Source organism: Paroedura picta, chromosome 5 (assembly GCF_049243985.1).
Source record: "Paroedura picta isolate Pp20150507F chromosome 5, Ppicta_v3.0, whole genome shotgun sequence".
Taxonomy (NCBI): domain Eukaryota; kingdom Metazoa; phylum Chordata; class Lepidosauria; order Squamata; family Gekkonidae; genus Paroedura; species Paroedura picta.
Window position 1 is genome coordinate 70,368,287 of NC_135373.1, and position 12,583 is coordinate 70,380,869.

A 12,583-nucleotide genomic window follows, 5' to 3' on the forward strand; every position below is an offset into this window, starting at 1 on the left:
GGCCGTACCCGCGGATCGGGCCGCGCCCGCGAGCCGCGCCCGGCCGCGCCCGTTGATCGGGCCGCACCCGCGGGCCGCGCGGGCGCGGCCGGCCCTCCCCGCAGTAAGTAGCTTCCCGGGTTTTTTACTGCGGGGGTTTTTTACTGCGGGGGGGGGCGGGGAGAGGGAGCCGCGGCCCGGCGCCTTGGTCTTTGCGGCCCGGCGCCGGGCCGCGGCCCGCAGGTTGGGGACCACTGTTCTAAAGTAGTAAAAAGAATAGTCTTGCCCACTACAATGCAGCAGTGTTTTAACACAATAACCTTTTTAAAAAAAACAAGGGGAGGCAATTGAGGGTACAGAATTCTGAAAGAGTACAATTAAAAGGATGGTGCAAGCAGGCAGCCCTTGCACACACACACACACAAACCCTTTTGGAACACAGGAAGGGAGCAAAGCATCACGAGAGGATGCCTCCTTCCAACCCCAATGCAGAAAACATATGGCGAATTACAGCCTGGAAAAGGATAGGAGGAAAGCCCTAATGTGGAAAGTAGACTGCCAACTTGCATCATCAAATCAAAGTCAAAAGTGAGGCTAAAATTAGGTATTGTCCCCTAATGTGGAAACAGTCTAAGAGAATTTCATTGCTGATGCCTTTAGGGATGCATAAGAGTTTGGTTTAGGGAAACTATAGCAAATGAAGTTCACAAATCAATTGTATTTATTTAGTTCATTTCCCACAACCTGAGCTAGTGTTTCCTACTGTCACTTTTAGCAGTAGTGGGAGAAAAATAAAGTTTAAAAATTGCTATTGTCTGTTGTTGTAACATCATGCCTCTCTAGGAAGTGTAGTAAAATCTATGGTAAAACTACAGAATGTGGAGGAATTCCCAGAGAGGAAACCCGAAAGTGATGTCATGCTGTTATACTGATGTCTTCTCCCTTGTCCCCACCCCATCTGGTTTTTCACTGGTTGCTGGACTAGGACTGGGAGCTCTAACTCTAGCACACGTTAAACAATTCTAAATGACAGTGATTTAGTGGAAGTGAAAAACACAGGAACCTAAGAATCTGAATAGTTCTTGATAGATAGACAACTACAGTTTCTGATATGTGGTAATTTTCAGCTCTCCTGATCACTGCTCCACAGAGCCAAATAAAACATATCACCTTTGTATCTTCTGACATTATACATATGATATCTTGGCTAGTTTGGGCCGGTAGTGAGGACATCGAGCTAACAAATTACATAACTACTGTGTTACTTTGAAGTGAAGCAACTGCAACCCCAAAAAATGAAAATACACATATGCTGATTTTTTATATACAACATATTCTATTAATTGCACAGAAATATGAAATATCTATTCATTGCAGTGAAATATGAATTAGCTACATTTCCCCTTATGTGCTGTACTGAGAATTTGACAATGAACACAAGTTTGAAAGAATTTCCTGAGCAACGACTTGGGTAATAAAAAGAAAGGGGGGAAATCTAATGTAAGTATACATCACACTGAAAATGTTGTAATTCCTCTGTCCTTGAGACAGGCACTTTCTGCACTTCCTATCAAATTATCTCAAGGCAAGATATGGTAAGGATAGGTTTCATGGGTGTGCTGTTACTAAGCATTAGACGCAGGCTTTGCGTTCTTTACTGTTGGTTGTTTCAGGCCCTGGGGCTGCTCAGGAAAAAACGAGAAAGAAAAAGAGAGCTCCATGGGTTATTATAGTATGATCTTGATGATAACTTTGCTCTGTAACTCAATCCAAGCTAAGACACTGGATATGAACATTTCTGCTAATGGCAATATGTATCTCAGGCAACAGCATTCCTTTTGATCCCTTTGCTGGCCTTAAAAAAGGAAATGTGCTCTGAAAGCATTGTATTATGTTCTTCAGTGTTTTATATGACTGGGGGTGGGGAGCAAAATGCTGGGGGGGGGAGTTCTTGCCCAAGATATGAATGAATAATAAGGCAATTGTTGTGGGGGAAAAGAAATCTTATGAGTTGCACTTCTGTAGAAGTTACTGCACATCTTTTCTGTAGGATGCACAAAATTCACCAGATGCCTTTCAAGAAAAAATACATTATGTTGATGCTACCATTCTTTCTAATGAAGCAAGTAGCCAAGTTTGCTTTCCACTGTGGAACGTTTAAATTAAAAACCATCAGAATTTCTAGCACAGTTTAAATCATTTTTTCTTGGAAATAGAAGAAGAAGAGTTGGTTCTTATATGCTGCTTTTCTCTTCCCGAAGGAGGCTCAAAGCAGCTTACAGTCGCCTTCCCATTCCTCTCCCCACAACAGACACCCTTTGAGGTGGGTGAGGCTGAGAGCCCTGATATCACTGCTCAGTCAGAACAGTTTTATCAGTGCCGTGGCAAGCCCAAGGTCACCCAGCTGGCTGCATGTGTGGGAGTGCAGAATCGAACCTGGCATGCCAGATTAGAGGTCCGCATTCCTAACTACTACACCAAACTGGAATAAAACACTCAATGCATTTATTATTGTATATTGTATTTCCCAATAGGGGTCAAGGTAGCTTATAACAAATATTCCAGTTGGCATTAAAAGATACCTTAACACAGTGGTTCTCAACCTTCCTAATGGTTCCTAATGCTGCAACCCTTTAATACAGTTCTTCATGTTGTGGTGACCCCCAAACATAAAATTATGCAAGTGTTCTTTCACAGAAATTAAACCAAAACTGACTAATGAAGTAAAGACCATTGTTCATGATTGCATTCAAATTGGTTTTTTTCCAGGGTTCTCAGTTCAGTTCTGCCTCTTGACCCGCCGAGTTGCACTGGCACCTGGAGCAGATGGCGGGAGACTGTGCTGTGATGGAGGCACTGCTGGAGCGGCTGGTGGCCGAGCGCAGGGACATGCGGGAAAAGCTGCAACAGTAGCAACATCCCCCCTGGCCAAGCTGCTTGCCCTGCCATGACCCCTGTGAAAGGGTCATTTGACCCCCCCAGGTTGAGAACCACTGCCTTAACACCATGAAATACCATCCCTAAGTTAAATCTTATCAACATGTTCTCTGCCCTATATCTCTTTCTAAAAGCCCTTAGAGATTGTGGCCTTTCTCAGACATGCTAATTCACAGGGAACCATGGAAATGCACTGAAATAGCATAAAGAACCAAGATTACTAGAGGGAAGGATCACAACGACCTGGAGCTGCTGGGAAGAGTATAATGGGCACGCAGAGAGAAGGTCCTTCATATATCTTCTGGCACACTTCCAATCTATTGTCGATTGTCCAGTAGAGACCAGATACTTTCTAGGATCAGATGGATTAGTTCATATTGTATTGTCCCACAATATGGACATCACATAGGAATTTACCCCCACATCACAGAGGCTACTCAGCATGACCTAATGAAACAGAACTTTCTTGCCTAGAATAGATCAAGCAAATAGAAGACCTCTAGGGAAGCTATTTATACATTTTCTAAATAACCCAACAAATGATCCATGTATGCTTTGTGGTATGTGTTAATTTGCAATGTGTATAAAAATACAGGCAGCTTTTTGAACCAGCCACCAAGTAGAAGCACTGGCTGCTGAGTGAAACAAATAATTATGTGAGAAGTATCTGCTTAGGAAAAGCAATCTCATCACCCTACTTCAAAGAGATAGCCGGTTACAAATTAAAGGAGGAAGGACCTAAAGAAGAGAAAAGTATGCATAATTTCAGCAGCAGTAACTATCAAGTTCCTGAACCCAAATATGGCAGGGCAGTAAGGATCAAAGGGGAACAAGATAAAACATTAATCTATACAACTCAGACATTTTTTTGTTCTCATTAAAATCAAATGTGTATGCCCATTAAAATGAAGCTTTTCTTCCTCCCAATCCCTATAATTTCATTTCCTATCACATAGGTAAAGCCATTGAATGAAGATAAACCAGCAGCATCACTTACCTGCAAGAAGCGGCCAGCAGATGTTCCAAGATTTGCTATAGTTAGATCCCTTTTAGTGAAGACAGATATGGAAGTTAACAGGACATCATTGAACTGTTTTGCAAATAAGTCAATCCGCTGCAAAGGCATTGTAACCTCCACTCGGTACTCGTCATCCTGCGCTCCACAGTAAGAGGCGTTTCTTGAAAAGGACTGTAAGAAAGTTACAGGTTTTGTGAGACAGAAAAAACAGTATGCCACAGATAACGGAAAATTAATTTTCTTATTATTTATTTTGTTTATGCAATCACAGAATTAAGGAACAATGCAAGCAGTGAACTATTTGAAGCACAATTATAATGGCACTTTCCTAGGCTATTCCATTCTAATACAGTTCTACTTTCTGTTTAGATATGCCCTCTTGAACATGACTGTTTTGTGTATTATGAGGATAGATGGGTGCATGAAAGCCCTTCTGACCTCTTCAGGCAGATAATTCCACAGGATGGGAGCCACTATTGAACACACACATGAATAAGCAGCTCACCCATTTGTAGGATGGCTCCTTAGAGAGGCTTTATTCAAATAAGCAAAACACAGAATGAAAATTATTCATGAAATCACTTCTTAGTTTTATGGAAGAGACTCGTAAGCAACTGTTTGTGATTGTATGGAGCAAACAGGATTATAAGATATCAAAGCTTGTTTTTAAAAATAAAAACCCTGAAATGCCTTCAGAACAAACAAAGATGCATTAACAGGTCCATCTTCACAATCAGTAAAAACCAGAGTAGATAGACCACCATAAACTTCTATCCTCCCAACATCAAACAATAGTTATTCAAATATCTCACTGGTACTTATCCATTTTACTTTTATTACATGATGACGACCAGAACATCTTGGCCTGTCAAGAAGCAAAAGTATAGGGATACCAACGAAATTTAATTAGGCCAGGAATATTTTGACCTCCTGCCACCCAAAATTTATACTTGCCAATACTGTTTTATTTTATCAAGGCTATTACCATAATAGATTATTTTTCATTTTTAATCCTCTTATTCAATAACAGGAGATACAAGTCTTTCTTTTCAAGGAAATTACTCCCTGAACAATACACTGTAAGTTAGTTGTTCAAAATAGAGCCCATCCATGTTATACTGACAATTCAATTGCAATCTATTAACTGAGAACTCAGTTACTATTGATGCTTCATCTTCCATTCCAGATAATCACCAAGGACCATTTAGATTTCTATAAGAAATTCAATATCAGAGTATGTGACAAGCTTCTGTTATAGCATATACATGGAACAGCACACAAAGAAAACACTGCTGCCTTTTTAATCAATTTAGTGATATTAAAAAAAAAATTAAAGTAGATTATTGCAAAACTTATTGAGGCAGCAAATGCAGATGTGTCCATTAATTTCCAAAGCTTACACAGCAGTTCTTTAAAGCAAGCCAGAATGACAATGAAAATATTTTAAGTTTCAGCTAGAAATAAATTTTTAAAATGTTAATTCCTATTAATCTCATCTCAGCTTCTCACAGATCAGGATGCTAGAGGCATATGGTGATCAGACTACTAGCTAATTTTTTTTAATACTAAGAATGTGCTTTCAACAAGCTATATATTTATATATACACTCAAGGTCAATGATACCTGAATGCACCTCAGACCATCAATTTATATAGGTCAGCTGTTCTCAACTTTTTTACTGTTGAAAAACCCCTGAAACATTCTTCAGATTTCAAGAACCCCTAGAAGTGGTGCATAATATGGCTGGAAAGCATAGCCTGCAAAGCATACACCTACCCAGAGCCTCTTCCCTTCCCCCCACTCCAGGCCTATTTTGGGAGGCAGGTCAGGTCAATATGAGCATATATGGTCATATCACCTGACGTTCAACAAATTTTAAATTCAACTAATTTTAAAAATATATTAAAAATGAATTAACTCCCACTCATTCAGGAAATCCTTCCAGGGCCATCAAGTAACCCTGATGCAAAAGCCTTGCTTAGGTGCTTCCTGAATACTTGTAAGAAAATTCCTCTCAGCTACCACTTGATCAAGAAGTAAGCTTCAGAAGGATGCTGACTCATTTTGCTTATATAATAAGCAAATAATAATCACAATGGAAAAGAGGGAAAACCTGCTAGAAAACTTTTTAGTTTTAAAAGAAAACTTTTAGTTATATTCAAAGTAAATGGTGATGATGTCACTTCAACAAAACTAAAGCATTTCAGCAAAACTGAAGTTATAAAAGGGGCTTGGTGGCACAGTCAGGGGAAAGGAATAATACCGGGGGGGGGGCAGACTTGCTCTCAAAACAGTATGTCCAGTGTTTCACTGGTCAGAAACCCAATTTAAATTAAATGTCAGGCAAGCAAGAACTAACCCACAGAGATACACAAGCAGCATCTCATATAAAACAGTATGCAGTACTGTACCAGGATCTGTAGCAAGGGTAAGCATTTATGTGCTGACAACATATATGCACTGGCAACAGATGCATGCACACAGGTAAATTCTTCTTCACCCAACAAAGTGGACCAGATTGTATCGGATAGTGTTCATTATGGTACCTTCACAAAGTGCGACTGGATTTTCTTAATTAATCATAAAGTTTTGCTGGTACAAAACAATCTAACTCAAGCCTTCTGTCTCCTTTAGCAGTAAAGTTAATCAAGGAGCACACAAGGTATTAACTTCTGCAGGCAATTGTAAAATTTTCAGTATTATGGCATCTTTTTTCCTGTACATAATCATTTTAAATGTGTACTAGAAAGGGAGGGAATGGAGCCACTGCCATAGTTAACATCTACATAAGAACTATGGTTTCGTCTTATAATTACAAAATTTAATGTATATTTGATTACTCCAGAAATATAAGCTCTTCCTTTATATAAACAATGTGCGCAAAGTTTTTTATTGTTGCCATCTCAATACATTTAGGCGTATTAATCTATCTACCTAAAATCTTAGCAGGCAGTTCATCATGGATATCAACTGTACTGCTTGAATTCTAGGAGGTTTCTTTGAGTTTAGCCTTGAGGAAATAGTTTATCTCTTTCCTTTCCTGCACATATTCTCTAAACTATTCACTTGGCTGCCAATATGGAAAATGCCCATTATCTCTGGATTATACATTCATAAACATGACACCAAATTCTAGTGACACATTCCACAAATATTGTAATTCAGCAGGACCTCAACTGGTATGTGGCTTGGTGTTGCTTCTCTCCTCCCTATACATGAGTGAAAGTACAAAGTCCATCTGTGACTCATTATGAACAAAATTCCTATGAAGTAAATCTAAATTGGAAAGTTATGAGGTGCAGGCAATTACATTTAATCCATGAAGGTGAAGTCACAAAATATATTTTGCTTGTTCCTAATAATAATTTGTTGTTTGCTGGAAATTATTTTGCATCTATGCATCTACGACTTTTTGCTATTCAGAAATATTTGTAAGGCATTTACAGCTGTGGTCTATATTCATTTAACAAGTGTGTATCCTGGTGTTCAAAGGAAGAAATTCTCAACCTGCTTCTGGATGACACCAAATTCTCAGAACAAACTTTAACTTTAGGCAATACAACACTTTTAATAAGAAGGAAAGATGAATGGATGGATGACTGGATGGATAGTTACACACACAAAGGTTTTCTTCCAAGAAATGTTCCAAAATTCCCCCCTTATTCCCATTACCTAATAAAGGTCTGGAAATAGGAACAGTTCCTCTAACACCTTTTTTGTTTGCAAGGGTAGGGAAAGAGTTTCTGCCATTCCCTGCCCCTCCCCAATTTACTTACTTCCCAGACTGCTCCTTAAGATCCACTGGCCCTAATGTGCGTGATTTGAGGGGCTGGCCCAACATGAAGTAGCTTTCCTCTAGCACAACATCTATATATGCTGATTAGGATCCAAGCTACAAAAACTACTAAATCAATTTGAGGGGCCTCACCAGACTCAAAATTTGTACTTAGAAAAACTTGGGATCTAAAATAAGAAGTAATTGGTGCTTCTGGAAACCATTGATAATGAGTTTAATATTTTATTTATTTCTCACTTTTCTCCCTGATCAGGAGCGAGAGTGGCTTTCACATTGTTCTCCCTTTCTTCATTTCATTCTCACAACAACCCTGTAAGGCAGTTTAGGCATTGTGACAAGTCAGAGTGACCTTAAGAGCTTCCATGAAAGAGTAGAAATTTGAACCCAGTCAAACCAGGTCTGGTACCCTAACATGCTTCATCAGGCCAGCTATCTAATGCAAACCTGAATATCACAAGTCTGACCCTAAACCCATAGAAATTAATCATTCAGATCCAACATATCTGTAGTAGAAAAAATAAAATAAAAGGTTTCCAGGAACACTTAATATTTATCTACTCTTATTATGCAAGGTAAAAAAACAGAAAAGTGTGCATGCATATTGTGTAAGATTTCTTAAAAGACAAATGCTGATGTAGTTAGTACAAATTAAAAGCAATGCACATTTTCCTGTCAGAATCATTCATACCATTATTTTCTTTTGATATTGATTACCACTGCATCAATTCTTGTAATCTGGTTAGTACATTAGCACTAAGTAAATAGTATTGATTCAGATAAAGACATAATGGGCCCATGCAATCATTGTATTTTGTCCAATTTCTTTGTAATGTTTTAAGGCACAGTACAGAAATCACCATGACCATATGTGTTAAATACACAAACGAAGATATTGATGATGAAGATTTTACTACTCATTGGTCAAGGTCAACAAATGCTTCCTGTCCATAAACTTTTCTGGAATGATTTTGCTTGTCAATGAAATAGCAATACAGGAATTATTGTGATGTTGCCTAGACCTCCAACAAACATAGTATAAATTATAAAATTCACAGAACTCTTACATAAGGCAAAATTAATATACTGAGCACAAATGGTAAAAAAGCTTGTTCTCTCTTCCGTTTTACTTTCAGTGTGAGATGTACCTACATACAAAAGGCAAGTTTGGCAGTGAAGTATATTTTCTCATGGTGCACCCAAGGCAAGTGACTCTTGCTAAATTCTGAAGTAAAAAAAATGGCGAGGTGGCAAAAAATGGGAGCTATGATGGTGGAGGTAGAGCTACTTGAAAAGTAGGATGTGATTCACACAAACTGTCACTGAGCAGGGCTACCAACTCCGAAAACAAAGATGCCATCTAGCAATAGGCCAATGGCAATGAGGAAATAATATGTAATAGTTCATAGGTTATATGTAAAAGTTCACAGTTGTGAAGATAAAATGAGCGAGTGGGGGAAAACATAAACCTCACTGGGTCCTCATTGGGGAGAAAAGTGGGATAAAAATAAAATAAATAAATAATTTGAGTACTGGTTTTTAAAAGTCTCTAAAGATAAAGGACAGGAAAGATAAATCTATGGATGACATATGTAGGACAAAAATGCAAGAATACACCCGAGATAAAAGCCAAACTTGTACTTACTGCATAAGCTGTGTCTGTTCAGAGTTGTAAAACAAAACAGAAGATACAGGCAGTTTGACATGAACAAACCTAAGTTTGCTTGTGATATATGTGAACCTGGTTAATTGCCAGGAGCAAGTTAGTATTTTTCTTTCATGCAGTAATTCCAAGCAGCTGTGATATCTGAATAGCAGGCACCTTTGCTGAAGCTTATATTCTTAATATGGATGATACCAATCTTAAGAGGCCAAGATGCCAGTCTACAAACTGACTCTCAGTGAAGACATCTGCAATTAGATGTTACAGCTACCTGGAGTTAAATCAATTTTCAATATTGGCATAAGGCAAAAGTAAAAGACCAAGAGAGGGAAGAAGCACCTGAACCTCATAATAACTAGATTTGTGACATCAGCCTTGAGTTGTACTGTGGTTCTTAAGGGGGTATCTTCAGATTTTCCACTGCTAACAGAGCTAGAAAATATATTCATTGGTTTAGCTAAAAATCATGCTTCTAAATTCCTTAGCACTGTAGTTTCAGTATCAAAGGAAAGGGCTGGGATGCAAAGGTGATTCAAAGATTCTCCAGCTTTATTTTCCCCTGTGTTGAAATCAAAGGGCCCAGCATCATTGTTGTGGTATTTGTGTAAGGAAACAGTGCATGTTTTTTTCTGTACAAGACATGGAGGCTCAGGTCATAAAGAAGAAGAAGAAGAGTTGGTCCTTATATGCTGCTTTTCTCTACCCGAAGGAGGCTCAAAGAGGCTTACAGTTGCCTTCCCTTTCCTCTCCCCACAACAGACACCCTGTGAGGTGGATGAGGCTGAGAGAGCACTGATATCACTGCTCACTCAGAACAGTTTTATCAGTGCCGTGGCGAGCCCAAGGTCACCCAGCTGGCTGCATGTGGGGGAGTGCAGAATCTAACCCGGCATGCCAGATTAGAAGTCCCCACTTCTAACCACTACACCTAACTGGCACTCCTAACTGCTACACCAAAGACTGCCTGACAGATGTTTTAAATCCTATCTGTCAATGTCCGATCTGGCAACTGTGATCCATGCTAAACTGATATGAATACTGCCTGAAACTTGTTGACATGTAACTTATAATTTTAATAATGGGAATTTAACTGATTTTATGATTATGTTTGTAAAATTATTGTATGCTATATTACATATGTTGTGAACTGCCCTGAACTCTAGAGAAAGGGTGGCATAGAAACACAATGAAGGAAGGAAGGAAGGAAGGAAGGAAGGAAGGAAGGAAGGAAGGAAGGAAGGAAGGAAGGAAGGAAGGAATGAAGGAAGGAAGCAAGGAAGCAAGGAAGCAAGGAAGCAAGGAAGCAAGGAAGCAAGGAAGGAATATGACACTTTTATGCAGTATACACAATTATAACTTTGGTTTCTTGTGATATCCTATTTAGGATAAGAATATTTATTTTTAGGCTCTTGCATACTCTCAGATATTTTATACAGTTCTGTGTAACACTGCAAAAAGGTATGAATAAATGGGAAAATGAGATATATTTTCTTCTATGACTCTTTGAAGAAATATTTGGTATTCCTGACAACATCCAATCAATTTCATTTAAGGTGTAAATCTTTAAAATAAAGCCCCATCAACCATTCATGATTGAAAGATGTGATATTTTTATTGCTGCCAGAAATATGTAATAAAAACAGAGATCATCATTACAGGGCCTTGAAGGACTTATTTATCTCTATTTTATTAAATATTACTGGACATGTCCTGAGAACAACAGATCAATAAAAGTCTTTGTGGTTTCCTGATGGAAGATTGCAATTATTTTCTCCCATCATAATGTAAACATAACTCAATTTTGCTCATATATCATCTTTGCAAAGAAAAGTCACTGTGTATTTATTTTACTGACTCCCTTGATTTCATTTCAGCAGGACTCTTGCCTTAATTTCACACTCCTTCTAAATCTTCCTCTATTTGCATCTTCATTTGACAACAATGGTAACTAGTTTATCATGCCATGACCAGAGTGATAAAGAGAGGCAAACAGTCTGTAAAATCAAAATGTTTCTTGTGTGCTGTCTTGATACAGGAACAGCATAGAATTATAGTTATTTTGCCACACCTCACTTGAAAAGGAAAGGGGGGTAGAAAGCAACCCTAGACCAGAGACTCTCATGAATTTTATTACAGGTTGCCTAGCATTGATAAACTGCAAAAGCTAGCAACTTTGACTTGAATTGCCCATGCTGAAAATGACTAAGCTTGAATCTGTGCCCAGACCACAGTGTTCAATTTCCCCCACTATGAGTGTGGCAAACAAAATGCCAGAGAAATGATTCAGAAGCTTCCAAGATGGTTAACAATAATTGTTTTAGTTTCAATTAAACAACTTCAGTGCTGTTTCCCTCCATTTCTATGATCCCTTTTTGCTTTTCTCATTGAAATTAAAAAAAAATACTACAGGAAAGAGCCACAAGTTCTACATCCATTCAAAGTTCCCCATGAAAACAGATATGGAATGGTACAGGAGAAATTGGTGGATCCTGCTCATGGTTATGAGCACTGCAAGAGTGGGTGCTTTAAAAGGAAGAGGAGATATTTAATCACTGGTTTTGTAGCATGTTTCCAGCAGAACTTTTCTGCATTTTAAGTAGCAGAAGAAAACTTTTCTAACTTGTACTCATTTTAAGCCATCTACAACTTTAATTAGATCAAAAAATAAAAAAATATTTGCAGTTCTGGATCACCTTTTGGCATAATCATTCAAAATAAATTTAGTTTGCAAAATCTTGTTAACATAAGATTATATCCAGATCTGGCTAACAGTCTGTTTAGTCCATGAGTTTTCATGAGTCAGAAACTTCAGGTGGGTCACAACGTCCCACCTGTTTGGTCACAAGATTCTACAGAGTGGCCATATTCTGGGTAGGTGGGAGGGAAATGCTTTTTTTAGAAGGACTTGCAACTACTGCACATTCACAGAGGTCTTGCCTCTCTTTGTACACAAGTTGGGATAAGAAGCAGTACAATGAAGTGAAGTCAGTGCTGGAGAGGATTCTCCCACTGCTCTGACTCTTGGCTTCTTCCTTATTATGGTACACCTTTTAATGCCTGGTTTCTGTTTCTTATCCCCAGTTTTCTTGGTCTGGTGTCTACACTCATGGCTTTAACACTGGAGAATTCATAGCTCACTTGGGTTCCTGTCATAAGTTTGTAGGATCAGTGGGCCCCATGCTACTACCAAAGG

General features: G+C 38.6%; 1 protein-coding gene across 7 annotated transcripts in view; it reads right to left on the reverse strand.

Moving 5' to 3' along the window:
- The window catches only part of MET (MET proto-oncogene, receptor tyrosine kinase), a 123,352-nt gene that overhangs the window by 58,173 nt on the left and 52,596 nt on the right, over positions 1-12,583 (reverse strand). For all 7 annotated transcript variants that reach the window (XM_077338443.1, XM_077338442.1, XM_077338439.1 and 4 more), the window contains one exon: positions 3,914-4,105. In XM_077338443.1, the coding sequence (XP_077194558.1) occupies positions 3,914-4,105 (192 nt within the window). The remainder of the gene's footprint in view (positions 1-3,913; positions 4,106-12,583) is intronic.